Source organism: Atta cephalotes, assembly GCF_000143395.1.
Source record: "Atta cephalotes unplaced genomic scaffold scaffold00006, whole genome shotgun sequence".
NCBI classification, from domain to species: domain Eukaryota; kingdom Metazoa; phylum Arthropoda; class Insecta; order Hymenoptera; family Formicidae; genus Atta; species Atta cephalotes.
Window position 1 is genome coordinate 5,735,688 of NW_012130070.1, and position 18,883 is coordinate 5,754,570.

General features: G+C 34.8%; 5 protein-coding genes across 5 annotated transcripts in view; 2 read left to right on the forward strand and 3 right to left on the reverse strand.

Moving 5' to 3' along the window:
* The window catches only part of LOC105626767, a 4,241-nt gene extending 970 nt beyond the window's left edge, over positions 1 to 3,271 (forward strand). Inside the window, exons 2-3 of the mRNA XM_012208063.1 lie at positions 1,739 to 1,876; positions 2,771 to 3,271. Of these exons, the coding sequence (XP_012063453.1) occupies positions 1,739 to 1,876; positions 2,771 to 3,271 (639 nt within the window). The remainder of the gene's footprint in view (positions 1 to 1,738; positions 1,877 to 2,770) is intronic.
* Positions 3,272 to 3,830: 559 nt separating this feature from the next.
* On the reverse strand, positions 3,831 to 5,291 carry LOC105626768 (nuclear transcription factor Y subunit B-4). The gene is made up of 2 exons (XM_012208064.1): positions 5,183 to 5,291; positions 3,831 to 4,372 (listed from the first exon to the last, which is right to left on the reverse strand). The coding sequence occupies exons 1-2, from the start codon at positions 5,289 to 5,291 to the stop codon at positions 3,831 to 3,833; spliced, it is 651 nt and encodes a 216-aa protein (XP_012063454.1).
* A 3,047-nt stretch (positions 5,292 to 8,338) lies between these two features.
* On the reverse strand, positions 8,339 to 10,823 carry LOC105626769 (leucine-rich repeat-containing protein 59). The gene is made up of 6 exons (XM_012208065.1): positions 10,382 to 10,823; positions 10,057 to 10,116; positions 9,822 to 9,944; positions 9,552 to 9,765; positions 8,736 to 8,942; positions 8,339 to 8,640 (listed from the first exon to the last, which is right to left on the reverse strand). Exons 1-6 carry the CDS (start codon positions 10,481 to 10,483, stop codon positions 8,339 to 8,341), a joined length of 1,008 nt encoding a protein of 335 aa, XP_012063455.1. The 5' UTR covers positions 10,484 to 10,823.
* A 484-nt stretch (positions 10,824 to 11,307) lies between these two features.
* LOC105626772 (transcription factor 25) lies at positions 11,308 to 14,518 on the forward strand. The gene is made up of 8 exons (XM_012208067.1): positions 11,308 to 11,439; positions 11,514 to 11,881; positions 11,986 to 12,220; positions 12,390 to 12,643; positions 12,748 to 13,057; positions 13,241 to 13,528; positions 13,611 to 13,792; positions 14,117 to 14,518. Exons 1-8 carry the CDS (start codon positions 11,308 to 11,310, stop codon positions 14,139 to 14,141), a joined length of 1,794 nt encoding a protein of 597 aa, XP_012063457.1. The 3' UTR covers positions 14,142 to 14,518.
* A 331-nt stretch (positions 14,519 to 14,849) lies between these two features.
* On the reverse strand, positions 14,850 to 17,124 carry LOC105626770 (actin-related protein 3). Its single transcript, XM_012208066.1, has 6 exons — positions 17,081 to 17,124; positions 16,323 to 16,503; positions 15,918 to 16,232; positions 15,530 to 15,844; positions 15,108 to 15,326; positions 14,850 to 15,029 (listed from the first exon to the last, which is right to left on the reverse strand). The coding sequence occupies exons 1-6, from the start codon at positions 17,122 to 17,124 to the stop codon at positions 14,850 to 14,852; spliced, it is 1,254 nt and encodes a 417-aa protein (XP_012063456.1).
* Positions 17,125 to 18,883: the final 1,759 nt, after the last annotated feature.

An 18,883-nucleotide genomic window follows, 5' to 3' on the forward strand; every position in this document is an offset into this window, starting at 1 on the left:
TCTCCTTCCTACTCTACCACGCTCTTCGGTCGTCACGCTGTTCTTTAGTTCGTCTCTCTCTCTCTCTCTCTCTCTCTCTCTCTCTCTCTCTCTCTCTCTCTTTCTCTCTCTCTCTCTATCTTAAGTCACTATTACTATCTTCCTATTACTATCACTTTACGTTCATGCATACTTTCTTACAGAAATCATGCAAAGCGAGATAAATGAATCATGTGCATTGGGCAGAGAAAATTATTGATTATTCAGTTTATTATAATTGTTACAAATAATAAAAAATGATATATCTTGTATAGAAATCGTTCCAATATTCGTTTGCATTATTTTTGCAGTATATTTCCTTATTCTTAAGTCTGTGGATTACATTATTATATTATTAAAAGATAATAGAAGACACAAACAAATTTCTTTATCGCCACAAATTTTGGGAAGAAAATATTTATTTTAATTTTTCAATTTCAATTCTATGTCGTGTGTGTCTGAACACACAACTGATCGAAAATTCGATTACTTTATACCGTCATCTCTGCCAAGTGCATTATTGAATTAGATTAACGAGAATTATCAGCTCACTTCTCTATCGCTTTAGCGCGACTCACCCTCACTCAATGCGTATATGCTCCCTCTGATTGCACCACATCTCTTTTGCCGGCACCTCAACGTTATATAGTAAATAACATCGATCGGCTGTCTGGTGGCGTATTACACGCGATAAACCCATCGAGAGCAGCGTAAGAGAGGCGACAGATTCTCCATGCCCGAATATCTCCCAAGCCCTCAAATTGGCTAAAGGCTCGTAATATAATTTCAGTATAGCGTGAAACATGCTTCCCACGATTATCATCGAGGAGAACGAACAGCGATCGATGCCGATGGCGGGTAGCGCAACATTAGATCGGTATCGATCGCTGATGGAGCTTTGAGGTGGACTGGTCTCTTCGCATCGTATCGGGGGAAAGGAAAGAATAAGAAAAGAGAAAGAGAAAAAACTGGGCAATCAGGGGGCTGAGATCTCAATCGGTAGTATATACAAATGAACGAGCGGAATGCAGGCTGCTCTATTAATTAGACGAGATAGACGAGATAGACAGCGATTACGGGGGGGTAAGATTGGTAGAGAATTACCTTCCAATTTTGCCACCAGACTCATTCCACCGCTACCACGATATCCCCCACGATCTTATGTATACGGGGTAAGTATCAAGAATTCATGGCCGTCGAAAAAATGATTTTGATCCCTTCGCATAAATTCTATAAATTAGGATCGCGCAAAGTACCAACACTTAGAACCGAGCTTGTTATGAATAAGGTTTGACGTAAAAGTTTTTTCGAAATCGTGTACGCGCATATCTCATTGATCAATATTCCTTCGGGTCGATTACGACGAAATCAATCAGGCAATCATGAAGCAAAGAATATATCAATTGCTCAGATAGATCATATATTCCTGTATCATCCACTGAAATAATTTAATACTCTCTTCATTCAATAAAGTCACGTTCAAAGGAGCTATAAAAAGGATGAAGGATTTTATATTGTGTCTATTGCTTATCTAGAACACCGTGAACTTCTCGCAGAATTTTCTTGCAGAATATAGAGTAGTTACGGGATACAATAAATTAAAGATGCTCAATTAAAAGAATGTATGATTTAATAAGAGTACTTATATTTTAACGGAAGATCATGCGATTCATTAGCCTCAACAATTTATAACAATATGTCTAAGAATTACGCATTTCAGTGCGGCGGCCAAGGACCTGGCGGCAAGGCGGCGTGGCAAGGATGCAGCAGACCTTCGCCCCTTCCTTTATCTCCCACATCGCCTGGATACAGAACGAAGCAATGCGAAGCACATCGACGATGGATGAAAAGAAACAGGGTAATTTTTTCAGATACTAATACAATGTTAGAAGAAAGAAAAAAGAAAGAAGGATATTTATAGTATTATCGACTTTTAGCAGAATGTTTATTTTGTATTACAAGTTTTCTTTTTGCATTAGTTGGATTATACCTTTAGACCTAGAGGAAAAAATCTTAAAATGTTAAAATCTTCAAGGAGTAGAAATTTTAATACTTGGAACTAGAAATTGTAAAAAATCTATACAAAAATATTATTAGGCACCAAGGTCTGTATTCATAGTCTATTTTTACTTCAAGACCGTCTTAAATAATGTCTTAAAATGCTAATACAACCCTTTGATTGGTTCGTGACAAAACTTAAGACGGTCTTGAATATAAGAACTAATTATGAATACTGATCCCAAACTCACTTTCATCGAATATGATTTTTTTCAGTGAAAAATGTAAAAAAGCCCATCAGAGCCTATATCAGCTGTTCAGATGCACAGAAAATTCTTTATTTTTGTGTGAACGTAACAAAATGAATAAAATATACATTTCAATCCTTCAGTTTTGGTCCTTATCAATATAAAATATAAATCGAAATTACATAAATAACGCAAATTCCAAGTTGACGATTCCTGACAATTTAGTTCATTCTTTTTTATCCAAATGCCAAATTAGTTATGTAATGAATAAATGGGATTTTTTACGCTGATAGATTCTTTCGAGCCTTATTTTATATATTGATTTTCTTTACTTTTTCTTCATTTGTATTGAACATTTCTCGATCCATTTTCACTTAATAGAAAATTTAATGTTAAACTTTAAGAAATCCTGTGTCAGTGAAGAAAACTTCCAACAGTTGCAAAATAAGCATTCTGCTTGGCCATTTAAAGAAAATAAAAAAGATATAAGAAATCATGTACTTCAGATAAGAGACGCCAGTTACTGCTACGGAAGCAGCGGCGAGGACGACGACGAAGATGACAGCAGTAACGCCATTCATCAGCGAGGCGAGGTCAGCGCGGCGGTGAACACCGTGCTCTACGTCGGTTTGGGGACCACCGCGCTTGGTTTAGTTATCTCATTCGTCGGCACCGGGGAGAAAGGTTTCCTAAGTCCGCAGCTGAGGCTAGTCGGCCCATCGTTACTGTGTGCCGGTTTGCTGTGCTGTCTGTTCCGCGTGTTGCTGTGCCTCTGTCTATGTCACTGTGGTCAGTGTCGCTGGCGATTCTGTCAAGTCGGCTCGCACAAAGAGAAAACGAGGAAAGCGGACACGCAACCGGGACCGGGAACGTTATCGACCGCTTCGTTGTTGCCGCCGTCGATGCATCAAGAACGAGAACGTCCAGTTGCTCCCACGAGCCGCTCCGTGTCGCCGGCGACGAAGGGACACGAGCTCCTGCTCTCACCTGCCCAATTACCGGAGTAAAGGACAACGTGATTCGCGCGCTCACGAACATTTTCTACGAATGAATTCTATATACCATACGCCGATTTACTGCCGGTTCACGCCCGATTGCTCGATCCTAGTTTCCATTACGGCCTGAACCGCGAAATTTCGCAGCCTAAAAAGTAGCTTAAATGCGTCTTAGAGCTTAAACTTAAACAATAGAAGAATAAAAGAATCGGCTATGTTTTTTTTATCCTTGTTATTTTCGAAAAAGTAAAGGAAAATCACCAACTACTCGAGACCGGGTCTCGTTCGCGAAGCCTCTTGATTTATTTACGCTCACGCTTACAAGCTTCTTTACAAAGATTAAAGTTATTTTGTCTCTGATACTTTATCTGAACCAAATCTTATTATGATCATGGATCTTAATGTTAAAACTTAAGATACTTTGCTATGCTTATTGCTAGGCAAATACCGTTCTTTTCCACATGATTGGATCTGTATGTTATCATCTTCATGCCCATATTTCACAGATCACAGTGTGTCTCTGAACAAATACGATAAATACTTATATCAATATCACTTTAACTCCTAATAATCAGGAAAGTTGAAACTGCATCTGCTCGTTCGACGAGTAACTGTAGATGACAGACGAGTCGGAAGTGCTCACGCTGGACGCCGTCGCGGTGATAGCGAACAATTGATCCTCGTACATGCTCTGTGGCTCTGTTTTTCCATTGCCAGTGGCTGTTGCGTTGGGCGGGTTGTCACCTTTTGTTGCTTCACGATATTTTTGCAGGTACACTTTCAGAGGCTCGACGTAATTATCAAAGCCGAGCGTAGTCATGGCAAATAGAATGTCTTCACCATTGATAGTTTTGCGCTTCTCCATGTGACACCTGTCGCTCGCTTCCGAAGTGATGAAGGAGATAAATTCTGACACGCATTCCTGAACACATTCACGCGCATCTTTGGCAATCTTTCCGGACTCTGGAATGGCTCTCTTCATGATTTTGGCAACGTTTGCTATTGGCAAGAAGCGATCCTGCTCGCGAAGTGGCCCACCGCCAGTGGAAACTCCAGGGCTCTGCAAAGGATCCCCCGCGCCATGATTCGAGTCGTCTGTGTTCTCGGGATCATCTGTTTAAAAAAAAAGCATTTGTTAAGATTTATACATTGTCTTACTATCCAAGGGATTTGACTTGTAATCTGATCCGCGACGACTACAAAGGAGTTACCATGTAAATATACTATCTAAATACAAGTATCAATCTTTTCGTAAGTACTTAGAATTGATATGTTCCCATACCTTTGTATTTCAATAATATAGTCTATGTAAAAGTTCAAGATAGTAGGTATGTGCTTTCTTGGCAAATATTTATTATGCTTCATGTCTCTAAGATAATCAATAGATAAAAATTATATGTCGACTGTAAAAAATTTAATAATAAGGATACAAGATCTATGTTTTGGAACTAAAAATAATGATATTTGATAAAAGCGAGAGGAAAAGTTCTAGTGCAATCCAGTGCAGTAATAACAAATAAATTTTTAATCAAACTGAAGTGTAAACACACTACAGTTTAATTAATTACCATGACAGAAATCGGATACTATAAATCCAAGATGATCAGAGATATGTCTTCAAGATAACTGATAGACGAAAATCATTTGTTGAAAGTGAAAAATTTAATTTTAAAACACACAAAACGATACTGATCAAGATGTACGAAGAGCCAACTGAAGTATAAACACATTGTGTCTGAGTAAATAGCCACATACTTGTCTCTTTTCTACCCAGAAAATCAGCCTGATCTAACTCGACGTAAACTCGATGATACAAAATACAAGGACTTAGATAATATTCAGTGAACTCTCGAGCATCTCAGCTACTTTATCATTCTCGAAGTTAGCTATCTCTCGGGATTCGAGAGGGAAATGCTAACCTACCTTCCATATCATCTGACTGTACGCCAATGTAGGATCCCGCAACAGTATTTCCACCCAGAAATGTCGATCCTAGAGGACCATCATCGCCGCTTTCGCCACTGTTTTCCATCTTCGGTAAAATCCGCACGTGAAACAGATCGAACAATTCAGGCTCCTTTAACCTTTTTCTACCTTTGTTTTTATGTCGTTATAAAAGCTGATTAAACTAGTGCTGCAGTTGTAATAAGTACGTGTGTACAAGTGTATGTATATACTGATGCACACAGCAAAAGCAATTACGAATTGTGATTGTGAAAGCGTCTAGAAGCGTCTCGTTTAATCACTTTGACCATTTTGACCAACCTTAACCACGTTGAAATCGATCGCAGCCACTCGCAGTAACTGCCACGTGGAATTTTTTCACTGGACCGACCAATCAGAGAGGCCTGTGATGAATTTGGCCAATTGGCAACGAGTTATAGCCTTCTGGAAGCGGCTCTAGAGACTTTTCTCTCGTAAATTACGGAAGTTATGCATTGCGATTGCGCGTCACATTCAAATACTGTCTAATTTCAACCGTGCCTGAAGATTTGAAATTTTAGGGGCTCCGCACAATAAAAAGAATAGGGAACGAAGAACAGAGAATAAGAACTTCAACCTATCAGAAAATGTGTATTCCACAATACATGATTTCTGAAGGTTGAAATTCTTATTCTCCGTTGTCTGTTCCTTTTATATTGTGCGGAGCTCCTTACTTTTCTTTTTTCACTAAAACCACAATGATTCAATTTTGAAATTCATTTGGTGAAAAAAATCAATATTAAAGAATTATTAATCGATTTTCTCTGTGACATTATTTATGAAGCAGGGACATCTATAATAGTGTATGGTTGATGTGGAGTATTCCACATTTGAAATTTTTTTCAGTGTGTGGAATTCTACACTTGGAAATCCGAATTTTTTGATGAAATAATTTATTATTTAATATTTTATTAAAAATGAAAGTTGATTAAGCTATATATGAAAAGTCACATATGTTTATAACTCGATCGGCGGTTGCTTCTTTCATGTATATATATATATTGGGTGTGGGAAAAAGTTCGTGGCGTTTTTCCCGCTAGATGGCATTAAATGCTCAGCAGTCGGTAACTACTAATCGCATCGGCAACACTAGACGTGCGTTTAAAAAGTGACATTTTAACCTTTGTTTTGAACCGAAAAAGATTGAAATCGGTGAAGTGGATCAAAAGTTATTTTATTTTGAAAATGGAAATAAATAAGGAAAAAATTCGCTACATTTTGCAGTATCACTACGATAAAGGCAAGAATGCTGCATAGGCTTGTGAAAAAATTTGCGCTATTTATGGTAAAGATACTCTATCAAAATCAGCAGCACGGAAATGGTTCGCTCCGCTTTCGTGCTAGAAATTTCGATGTGAAGGATGAACCTCGCTCCGGTCGACCAATCACTGAAAAGTCCGATGAAATCATGGTAAAAGTCGAGCGTGATAAGTATGTGAGCACTGTGGAGATTGCCAGGAAACTAGGCATCGACCACAAAACAGTTTTAAATCATTTACACAAAGCTGGATACAAAAAGAAGCTCAATGTTTGGGTTCCTCACGAGTTGAGTGTTAGGAACATGATGGACTGAATTTGTGATACGCTACTGAAACAGAATGAAATTGAGCCATTTCTGAAGAGAATGGTAACTGATGATGAAAAATGGATCACCTACGACAATTCAACTAGAAAAAGATCGTGGATAGAGAAAGGAGAGAAGGCGCAAGCAATCGCAAAACCTGGATTGATGAGGAAGAAGGTGATGTTGTGTACAACAAGCAATTGAGAGGAAGCGGCCAGAATTAATCAATAGGAGACATCGTCTTCCATCACGACAACGCTCGACCACACACATCTTTCATAACTCGGCAAAAATTGCGAGAGCTTGGCTGAGAAGTTTTAATGCATCCACCGTATAGTCCTGACATAGCACCCTTAGATTATCATTTGTTTAGGTCTCTGCAGAATTCTCTTAATGGTATAAAGCTAGCTTCAAAAGAGGCCTATGAAAATCACTTGAAGCAGTTTTTCGATCAGAAACCACAGTTTTATCGCGATGGAATTATGGTTCTGCCCCAAAAATGGCAAAATATTATAGAAAATAATGGAGTATATTTGGTTTAAATAAATTGATTTCAATACTCTAAGAAAAACACTTTAATTTTACTAAGAAATCACCACGAACTTTTTCCCAATATTCTGTTCATTCATAATATTCATTAATTTCTTGTAGCTACTTTTACATAAATTTCGTTGGAATAGTCTTCAATGATATGCATGCAGAGTTGGGAAATAACGCCGCCATTACTGTTTTCGTTATTTTTTTTGTCACACTGGAAAAAGTAATGATAATGGTAAATACAGTATAATGTCGTTACATTTTTATAGTAACGGTAACAAATTTAGCCGTTACTTTTACCATTACTTCAATTTATTTTTTATTTTATAATTTATTCTTAATTTTTTAAAAAGTATTTTGGACTTAATCTTTTATACTGTGTAATAGGCACTGCCAATGTTGAAAATATAATTCACATTACATATACAGAATGTCTGTAATAATTGTTCTGAATTTTACATGTTTTTATTTGACAAATACTTATTTTAGTCTCTCGAGTTGTTACTTCAAAATTATTCCAATGCAAATGTTTAAATAGTAGCATCTAGTGTCTGCGCAGAATCATCAAAATCATATGAAATTCGTCTCGAGAACAAGCATAGGATTTCTTCCACCATGGAACTTAGCTAATTATATTAATTAATTATATCAATATTTTTTGTTTTATATTAAATATACAATAAAATATAAAAAATATGTAAATAGAAATAATTTTAATATAAATATCAAATATTCATTAACTAAAAACAAAAATAGGAAATCATCAAATTGTTACCTTCTGCAATTCTAACAGGATACCATGCCAATGGCGTTATCATTCTAATTAAAATATCACACCAAAAAATAAATAATGTGTCTGTCAGGAATATTTCTTTATTTGATGAAAATAAGCTTTTATGATACAACAAAATGTCAAATGCATTGCTTCATTATTTTCTTTAAATGCTTTGTGATCTTACCGATTTCCAAAGTTAAATGGAAATAGGCAAATAGTTTTATAATTCTTTCTCCCCCTTGCTTGTACCACTCTCGAATTGTGTTCTGTAGAAATCATTGGCAATGTCGATAATCGATTTGATCTGTACAGTCGCAATCTTTATTATACGCTGCAAATAATCTGTAGTTTGTCGATGATAATTCTTCAATGGCAGCCCTGATAACGTTTGCGCATTTTGCAGAAACGTGTCCGTCTGTTGTTCATAACGCCATGAAAGCATCACCATCGTTACAGTAAGTAACGAGCTAATCACGAAGAACCATACGATTACGCACGTGAAAGATCGGCATAGTCTAGTACCTGGATCACAAGCAACATGAAATAATACACGATATATACCATAAATGATTTTTTATTTATGAATTAAAAAATTATCAAGATCAATATTCATTTACCTGTCGATTTGTACGATTTACGCGTAGATGCATTATTGGATGATGATCCCATTAATCTTACGCTATCGTTATTGTCCTGTAAACATCCTTCGCTCTGTGTTGGAGAATCAGTTTTATTTCCATTCATCTTCTCCTTTTCTACATCCTTTTTCTTCTTTTTCTTCTTGTTCTCCTTTTTTGTACTTGGCATCTCCTTGTCTGCATCGCCTGCAGACGCAACATATTAATAAATACTAATTAACTTCTAACTGTAATGTCAGTGTTACAATTTCATCACACTTATACCTATTCTTATTAATGTAGATTTTTATAATTTTACTCTGTAAAACTTTTTGAGTAAATCTCATTTTAAAAAGTGAAGTGTATGTCACTCTTAAAGATTGAAAATTAAATTATTTTTCAAGACTCAATTTTCACTTTTGAGATTTCACTTTAAAAAAATTGAGTATAAAGTTATCTATATTCGTGGAGGCATTAGACTGGGTTGTTTCATCTTTTGATAAATCTCAATTCATTCAAATTAAGAAGTAGGAAACAGTTTGTCTTTGAACAAAGCAATTGAATAGCAATTGAAACTTTGCTCATTTTATTGGTCATCTTCCTATTCAATTGTCTCAATTCACTCTTTTATTCTCTTATTTACCTATTAGAGAAATTAATACATACTTTATCTCTAAAGATGGCAACCAACTTTTAACAAATAATATGACTGTTACATTATTGAATGTAAAATTATAATATCAATGTTTATATTAGTTATTACTATTTACTAGGATTATGCAAGGCTTAAATGACTGTGTTACGAGCGGCGTATACCTGTGACATTATTTAATCTACGTAATCTCTCTTCCTCGATGACAAGTTTAACATTGGACAAATAAGTGACAATATTACGAGCGCATGCTTGACACTCGCGCATATTACTGCATGGTCCCGCAACACTGGCTACAGCCTCGGTTAAAGGATTTTCTTTCAAATCCAACCACCGTAGATTTTTTAATTCGCTCAAGCTCAGAGGTAATCTGCTGATCTGTAAATTATGCAAATTATGCACAATTTTGTCAAAAGGTATAAGAAGAAATTTACCTTATTAGCATATAAATCCAAGTGTTTCAATTGAGTCATCTCGCCAAAATTTTCAGGAAGTTCGACCAACATATTTCTGCTGAGATCCAATTTTACAATTTGTTTCAAAGTAACAAAAGTGACCTGCAAAAATTCGATGTCCACAATAGCAGATATTTAAATATTCAAATACAGATATTTAAATATTCAAATTATATAAAAATTTCTGAATTTTATGTAGTCCAATAAAACGTACCGGCAGTGAAACCAAAAGATTGGTTGATAAATTGACATTTGTGGCTTTTCTAAGAGATGCCTGAAATATAACAGAATTTATATGAGGAATATTTATATTGCTCCTATTTTATGACACAATAATAATATATTAATTAATTTGTAAATTAAACAATGTTTGTCCCTTAATCTACTAGAAAAATTACATAAATATTTTAAGTATTCTATATACTGAAATACAAATTTATACAATATAAGTTATTCTAATATTGCATACAGTAAAGTTAATAATGTCAACAAATATTCAGTTTAAAAAAAAAGAAAAAAACAAAATAAAGAAGACTTACGATTTCTCGCACAGGCACTTCCTCCAAGTCGCACAAGCTGAGGTCCAGGGTGTCCTCTTTCAGCTTGTCCTTCACATCTTTTAACTTTAGTTTGATGGTCATGTCTGTCAAATTTTGTGTGAAACGTGAACGCAGGCCACTCCGTGTGTCTGCGACGTCAGATCGCGATTATCGAGCCTCGCGCACATGCCCCGGTCCCGTACACGTAAGCAGGTATACGTATCCGGGAGCGCGCTTGACATGTAATGAATACACACCAAGAGGCTCACGTGGGCGTTGAATGTCTAACGGCTAACGGGTGCTTAACGGGCACCGATAATCGCGCCGACTTGTATTCCCTGCAACTTCGTGTTTTGCGACCGCACGTTTTGACCAGACTGGTACTTACCGACAAGGATAAATTGCGTGTTTTGCGCGACGTGTCACTGAAGGAGGGAGAAAAGAGAGACAGAGAGAGATTTCCTCTCTTCGTCGATTTCGCTCGTTAGCCAAATCTGGTCAAACTGCATTTAACTCGTCGATAAATTCCGATCATCGTCTTCGATCCTCCTTTGATCTCTATCATTTCCTTTATTTTGATCGTAGCTGAACGAAATTCTTTTGCAGGGCATTCTAGATCCTTTTTTTTCCCCTGGAAGATCATTCACCTATAGTAAGTACAGTAAGAGGTATTAGAGTTTCATCTGTATCGTATCAGTGTGCTTCTCAATCGGATTTGAAAGGACGGATTTATCAGACGAGAATGCTGTGATACTAATTTTACGAACGTGTAACGAGCTGAATTTTGTAGATTATCGAGGAGATGGTGAACATTCGAGATTTACGAGACTTGGAATCATAAACATTCTCGCGACAAGAGATAGCAGCAAATTTCAACTCTTGAAAAAAAAAATACATTTTCTATATATATCTATATATATCTCATAATGTCTACGCGATATATGAAAAAGGTCTACGGCAGCGATGTGACCTTGGAAACGGGTAACGACAATACGAGTGACACGGAAGTTTCAGTAACCAGCAACGCCAAGTCCAAGTCTTTCAATGTTTTCGATGTGGTATGTAGAATTAAACATTATCACATCATTTTATTCCTTTTTGAATGAAGATAACGTTAAAATTATGTCCACAGTTGAACTCTGATAAGGAGGATATTGATGACAGACAGGAAGATGAAGATCTAATTACAAACAGTACAGATTACAATACAAAGCGTAAAAAGAAGAAAAAGCATAAGAAGTTGGAAAACGAGAGAATCAAGAATCAGCAAGAGCATGATGGAGAATGTAACGAGAACATAGACGAGATTGAACGAAGTATAAGGGAGGTAAACAAATTGCTTGGGGAACCACTACCAGGTTGCAGTACTCAAGTTTTGGAAGCGCAATGGGTCGATGATATATCTAAGGAAGATATATTAATTGTACAGCGTAAACACTTGAATCCACATAACGAATTAAAAAGAATCTTTGGTAGCAAAACTATAGAGGCTGGACAAAGGTAAAATTACATCTATATGTATAATTATATCTTATATAATGTGCAGATAACATTTGTAATTTGTAAGTTTTTATTGAGCGAAGAATACTTTTGTTTTCCTACAGCAAGAAAAATAAAGGTCGCCCTGGAAATTTAAAGAAGACATGGTTGATTTACCCAGAAGATATTTATTGGGTATCATTAAAAAAATCTGGATTATCCATGTCTCTAGATCTAGATTACTCTACAGAGACCACAGAGAATGTACTTTATTTTGTATACGAACATAGTGCTTCGTACAAAGAGATACAACAAAAATTTTTGCAAGCTGTTGAAAGTCTAAATCCAGAAAATATAATTGTAAGTCAATATGCAGCAACATTAGTGATATTAGACTTAATGCTTCGCATTTCTAGCATAATATCTTTAATTGTTTTATCATATATTATGAGCTTATTTACTAGATAAAAATGGTTCACTTCGAAATCTATTCAATATATAAATATTAATATAAGTTATTATGTTTCAGAGTATAATGAATGCCCATTCTTATCATATAGACTCCCTCCTGCAGGTATCTGAAATGTGTAAACTAACTGAAGATTTAGCACATGCAGCAGAGTTCATCAAACGAGCTTTATACTGCTTAGAATGTGCGTTTCATCCATTCTTCAATATAACAACTGCAAAATGTCGATTGGACTATAGGAAACAACAGAATCGTGCATTTTTTATAACACTTTTTAAACATCTTGGATTTGTCGGTGGACGTGCTTGTTATAGGTAAACATGCACAAATTAAAGGAATATCAGTAAAGATGTAGAATTTACAAATGATGTAAGACTAGATGTAAGAATCTACAAATTAATTTCATTAAAAATTTCAGAACAAGTTTGGAATTATGTAAATTACTTTTGTCATTGGATCCTGAAGGTGATCCATTAGCAGTGGTCTTGTGCATTGATTTCTACGCTTTAAAAGCCAAAGAATATGAATGGTTCATAAAGTTTTGTAATCTGTGGGAGGACTCCAGAAATTTAACTCAATTACCAAATATTGTGTACAGCCTGGCTTTGGCTCATTTTCGTCTGGGAAATAAAACTGATGCGGATACACTTCTGCAAAATGCTCTTATCATGTTTCCAGATGTATTGATGCTCTTATTGGAGAAATGTAGTATACAAACAGACTCGAAGGTATCATAGACTTTAAAAAAATTATCTTGAATATAACACTTTTTGAAATAATTATTTCAGAGCAATATATATGTGTGTGTGTGTGTGTGTGTGTGTGTGTGTGTGTGTGTGTGTGTGCATGCGTGTATGTTTTGAAATGCTATTTAATTATTTAATTATTTATTAAAATATTGAATTTCTTAGGTAAGGTTTCACGAGTTCTTCTACTCACATGCTAACACATCACCGGCTCTAGAGAAGCTGCAAAAATTATATGTAATGCGTAGCTTCCATCTTTGGAAGGAGACAGGTATTTTACCATGGTTAGAAGAATGTGTACACACTGTGCTAAATCGAGTCGAATCTGGAGATGATTATATCAAATACTGTCAAGTAAAGCGTAGCACACGCTATCGGGGAAAGCTGCCAAGGAACATTTTGAGACACATTATACTTTCAGACTTGCAGGAAGTTATAGTTAACGTCCAGGAGGTAATGTTTTGTATTCTGCATACTGTATTAAAATGCACATATTAAGACAATTTTATTAAAATTTGTATATTGCTTATTCCAGATCCAGGGCGAAGACCCAGTGTTGTCACACGATCCATTACCGCCACTAGACAGCATTGATATTTATAAAAGACCTACAGCAAACAATAGACCAAACAGTTCAAATTTCTTTTCTCTCTTTTTCTCTTCGCTTTTCAGGAATATCAATGGCGCAGCTGCTGCTTTAAATGATTTGAATTTACTGTGAGTACATTATTAAAATAAAAAAAAAACAATATCCCGAAAGATAGGAACATATAATCTTAATATTTTGACTTCTCTTTTTTTATCCACTGACTTATATAATTAAACTACTTAAAATAACTTATCAATTATGGGCTATTATAAATTATAAATCATAGACGATTAATAATATAAGGTAATTAATAATATAATTGTTAATAATATAATTGTAATTATTTAACTAAGTAAGGAAAGATCAAACTCATATCGTTTAGACTTTCATTACTCAGTTGTGTATTCACATATCACGATCTTATGACATTTTGTTTGTAATTATTTGTTTAGTGAGGAAAATGATGATCAAGCATAATGACAACTTTCTCTAATTGTGTGGAACTTAACAATACCAGAGAAGAAATCTATGCAAATTGTGCAGTTTTAAATAATACATATACATCGTTTTAAATAGTACATGTAAAAAATACAAAAAAGTAGAATTAATACATATAATAATGAAATAAAAAGATAATGCCAGAATTTGATGTATAAAGAAATTTCATATATACAATTGAAGTTTTGTTAAAATTTTTGCTCTATGTAAAATTGCTTCTATGTGTTGCATTCTTATATGCATCATTATATTAAATAACAAATAATTATTTGTAACATTATTATAAATCTGTTATTATATACGCATTTTTTAAAGTCTTGTAAATATGATAAATATATCTATACTGCAGTAAGTAAAATACATAGTGAATTCTATGTACCTCATACTCAGTGTATACAAATATATGTCATACATCATGAACGAAGATTGATTAAATTCCAAGAACAGGAATGTATTAATTTTCATAATCATAGATTCAAGTCATACTCAAACATGCCGACATAATTCTGTAAAAAGAAATATAAAATATGAAGTGTACCAACAAGTCGGAATCTTTGAATTATTTTTAATTGCATTTAGCACCATGTTAGAAAAACGAAGTAAATATTATCAGATAATCCTTAAATTCATAAATGACAATACTCTTAGAAATTCGATTTCGATTATCCTGCTCGCCCCCTTTATTTCTTAAACCATACTATGAAATACGGGATTATAACGACAAATTCCAGGACCGTACTCTTGGTATGCCTTCTTTGTGTGACAAACCGTGTAAAATTCTGGATCACTGGCTAATAATGCACCACCATACCATACTGCACAACGTTGCTTATGATGCGATATTACACGAACATCTATTGGTTTTGGCTGGAATATAAATAAAATTTAATAACACAAAATATATTATTTTTCTTTCTAAAACTAAGTTATTATTATAATATCTACCGTAATGTGGCTGCCACTTAGCGTTTCACTGAGCTTAAGCCGAGTGTCGACGATTTTTTTTATATCGCGTTGCAATCGTCTACCAAAGTCTTTAAACATGGTGGAGCCACCTGATAATACAATATTACTATACAATGGTCTTCTAACGTCGATTGGGCAGTTTTGAATCACGTCGTCAACAATTTCATTGAGTGGTGTTGTAAAGTCCGGATTGGAAAACTGAAATATTGAGATATACAGAAAATGTTATAGATATTGATTATAGGTCTGTTCTTTTTAATTGAACTTTTCGCATGGTTAATCTTTTCTTTTTTTCCAACTTTTTTGAAAAAAAAGAGGAAAGATGAATCATGGGCAATAAGTACATACTGACAAAAATAATTTTACATAAATTAATAATTATATGTATGTAGGCAACTTACTTCAGGATGGAAGAATATTTCCGGTCCGAGAAACCTTTCGTATCCAACATCCACCACAAAAGGTTGTTTGGTGATATTGTTAATACCTTCATATTTCTTAATTTTTGTAGGATCGCTATCATATTTGGCAAATTCTTTTGATATATCTGGACATATGTAACAGTACTTCTCTTTGATTGATTTTGCTGTTTCTAATGATTGTTCAGGCGGTATTCCAATCTCTCGTTCTCTCAGCAGACTTTGTATGAAATAAGTAATATCACGACCAGCGATAGGAATGTGTTTTATACAACTTCCTATGACAAAACCTTCTGCCTATAAAAACGCAATAACTTGATTCTAAAAATCTGACTTCAACGATTCTGACGTTACATGTTTTTATACGTACTACTGGAATCACGTGAGTTACACCATCTCCACTATCAACAACGACGCCTGTCAATGTACGGTCCTCTACATTCTTAGCTGTCCATGAGGCTGCTAAAGCTAGAACGGCTTGCACAGCTATGTAAAGTCCTGGCACATTAAACGATTCGAACATTATTTCCGCGGTATATTCCCGATTTTCCGGCGTATTTAAAGGTGGTTCAGTTAAGAGAAAATAATGATCCTCTGGCTCCGACCTTAAGTATTTGAAAATGCATTGTTGTAAAAACTTTTCCATCAAATCCCAATCCTCTACTAAACCATGCCTCACTGGATACTGCAAATTAAGAGCCAAAATGCATTTGCTAAGTATCAGTTATTCAGAAGAAAAAATCAATCTTGCATCAAATGGATTGCGAGTAAATACTTTAACTGAATATCCAGTGGCTTCAAAAGCTTCATCTCCAATATAAGCATCCAGGTCTTCCACACCTTTTGTAATTCTTCTTGCATTATTGTCGCCGACTTTAGCTGTCTCCTTGATAGCGATCGCTGACGGTATAGTCAGCTGGGGTTCCTTATTACCAGCAAATCCCAGTTTTGTGTACCTGAGATAACGCCATGATTAGATAAGGCTTGCTTTTTCAAGCTGAACTTTTTAGACAGTTCATTTTTCCTCTTTTTCTCTCCATGTTTGTGAAAAAAAGAGGGAAGATGAACCGTGAAAAAAGTTCAGTTAAAAAGAACAAGTTTGATAATCACGAACGAAAAGCTCATGCATCACTGAGCATATCATGATTGTATGTGGGTGGCAAATATTTCTACACACGTCGATACGATTCCGTCATGGGACGAAAGAGATTCTTCATCATAAAGAACGCGAGATACACGTGAATCATCAAGGGGTAAAGGGGGTTTAGTTCGCAATGGATTTGACCGAAGTTTACGAGCACAGATCTATGTATGATGCATAAAGCATAACAGAATCAATCAATCAAAATTCATTTCATGGAAAGAAAAGACTCCGGTTGATTAATTCTCTTATGTATTATGTGTTATGTAAAGGTCCGTGTTCCAGCCCGAAATGTCATCGATGACAGATCGGTTGATTACCTAACCTAAAACCGACTCCACCCCCCTCCAAGATCGATCACGCCTTTTTTACTGATTCAGGATGATGCTTACCCTGTGCCCACATCGATGACGCACGCGGGGAGACGTCCGAGCATGATTCCGACACTACCGATCGCTCTTATCCTGGTAAATGTCTGACAACGATCGCAGCTAACCAAAACGATACCACGCCTCTCGTCTCGACACACGGCACACACGTTAACGACACCCGGTATGTGGCCTCGACGCGAGAATCGAGATATCGCGATCGCAGCGCACACATCACGAACAGAAAACCTTCAAACTTTGATGTTATTGCAATGCGATTGCGTTCAGCAGAGAAAACACTTCCCAGACACACGCATGTCGGAAAATGAGACATAAAATGCTTAAGGCTGCATTTTCAATGATGCTGATGCTCATTTTCAGCGTCAAAACAGGTCATGTGATCAAAATTAATGCTTGATATTCGTCAATTTTGATCACGTGATCTGTTTTGATACTCAAATCAAGCGCCAGCATGAAAATGCAGTCTAATACTCGTATTCATAATTAGACCTTATATTTAAGACTTTATATTAAGGCTTCCTTACTTATCTTTAGATACTCTACGAATTATTTCATTGGCTGCTGAGCATCTAAAGATAAATTTAAGGAAGCCTTAAGTACAAGGTCTGAATACGAGTATGAATACGAGTATAAAGGCCGAGTTCACACCTTGACGGAAAAGCGAAAGCCAATCGGAACTCGCAGTAGGCACATTTCGCTTGTCTGCTTCTGTCTTTCCGCGAGTTCTGATTGACTTCAGCTTTTCCGCTTTTTGTTTTTCCATTAAGGTGAACTCGCCTAAAGGTATATGTTCATAGTGTCGCTCATCGCTCATATTCAGCGACAAATGAGTCACGTAATTTTATATGCTCGAATGTCATTCACATAAATGGGCTAAAAAGCGATAAATTTTTTATGGTAATTATATTAATTTTATGGTAATTATGATAATTATATTGTGTTGTGTAAAGTGCTGCAAACGTCCAAAATGTCATATCAAAAATATTATCAAATTGATGCGATTGTGCACACCAAATAAAGCGAAATTACGACAAAATGGATTAGTAACATTTATATGCATTAATGAATGTAAAGAACGAACAAATTTAAAAAGAAAATATAAAAAAAGAGATTTTGAATTGATCCTTTACTTGAAAGATGACGTGAATATTAATTTAAAAAAAATTATTATAAAAAATTATCAACGAATAATTCTTTGTATACATTCACGAGTCAAAATGCTCTTTTCGTCTATGATCATTTTACATATGCCACAAGTATGTACAAGTATGTACAGTCATCTGAAAATTTCATGAAATTATCGTAAATAATAACATATAATATAATAATTAAATAATAACATATTGTAATTAAATTAAATTAATAAATTTAATAAAATTAAATTAATAATAAAAAATAATAATATTTTAATAATACAATAATTAAATTGATATAATATATTAAACGATAATAAAGAAAAATCGACATATAAATAAAATTGAAAATAAAAATAAAAATAATCAGAGTTAAATGAGATAAAATTGCAACATATTTTTGATAAGAAATTGTATTTACTTATTTATTTATTGTGATAATTATTTATAAGAATATGAGCATCTACGAAACTTGATAAAAATATATTTATTCAACACGTTTTCGCTTAAAATGAAAGAATCTGGTAAAAAAACGTGATATGCTTTACAAAGCGAATTATTAAATGTTAGATTTGGGCTACGCTTAGAAATATTACCCAAATGCTCCCATATATTATTTTATCTTTGTGTTTAACATTAGATAATAAGATAATACACACTCAGATGACGTTTA

Excerpts from the sequence above, each read along its gene's own strand:
- LOC105626772 (XM_012208067.1), top strand. The coding sequence starts at position 11,308 with ATGTCTACGCGATATATGAAAAAGGTCTACGGCAGCGATGTGACCTTG. Across the intron at positions 11,440-11,513 it reads CTTTCAATGTTTTCGATGTG|TTGAACTCTGATAAGGAGGA; the intron begins GTATGTAGAATT and ends TTATGTCCACAG. Across the intron at positions 11,882-11,985 it reads ACTATAGAGGCTGGACAAAG|CAAGAAAAATAAAGGTCGCC; the intron begins GTAAAATTACAT and ends GTTTTCCTACAG.
- LOC105626768 (XM_012208064.1), bottom strand. The coding sequence starts at position 5,291 with ATGGAAAACAGTGGCGAAAGCGGCGATGATGGTCCTCTAGGATCGACA. Across the intron at positions 4,373-5,182 it reads ACAGTCAGATGATATGGAAG|ATGATCCCGAGAACACAGAC; the intron begins GTAGGTTAGCAT and ends TTTTTTAAACAG.
- LOC105626769 (XM_012208065.1), bottom strand. The coding sequence starts at position 10,483 with ATGACCATCAAACTAAAGTTAAAAGATGTGAAGGACAAGCTGAAAGAG. Across the intron at positions 9,945-10,056 it reads ATCTTTTGGTTTCACTGCCG|GTCACTTTTGTTACTTTGAA; the intron begins GTACGTTTTATT and ends GAATTTTTGCAG. Across the intron at positions 8,943-9,551 it reads TAGATTAAATAATGTCACAG|GCGATGCAGACAAGGAGATG; the intron begins GTATACGCCGCT and ends TTGCGTCTGCAG.
- LOC105626770 (XM_012208066.1), bottom strand. The coding sequence starts at position 17,124 with ATGCTCGGACGTCTCCCCGCGTGCGTCATCGATGTGGGCACAGG. Across the intron at positions 16,233-16,322 it reads CCACTGGATATTCAGTTAAA|TATCCAGTGAGGCATGGTTT; the intron begins GTATTTACTCGC and ends CTTAATTTGCAG. Across the intron at positions 15,030-15,107 it reads TAAGTGGCAGCCACATTACG|CCAAAACCAATAGATGTTCG; the intron begins GTAGATATTATA and ends TTTATATTCCAG.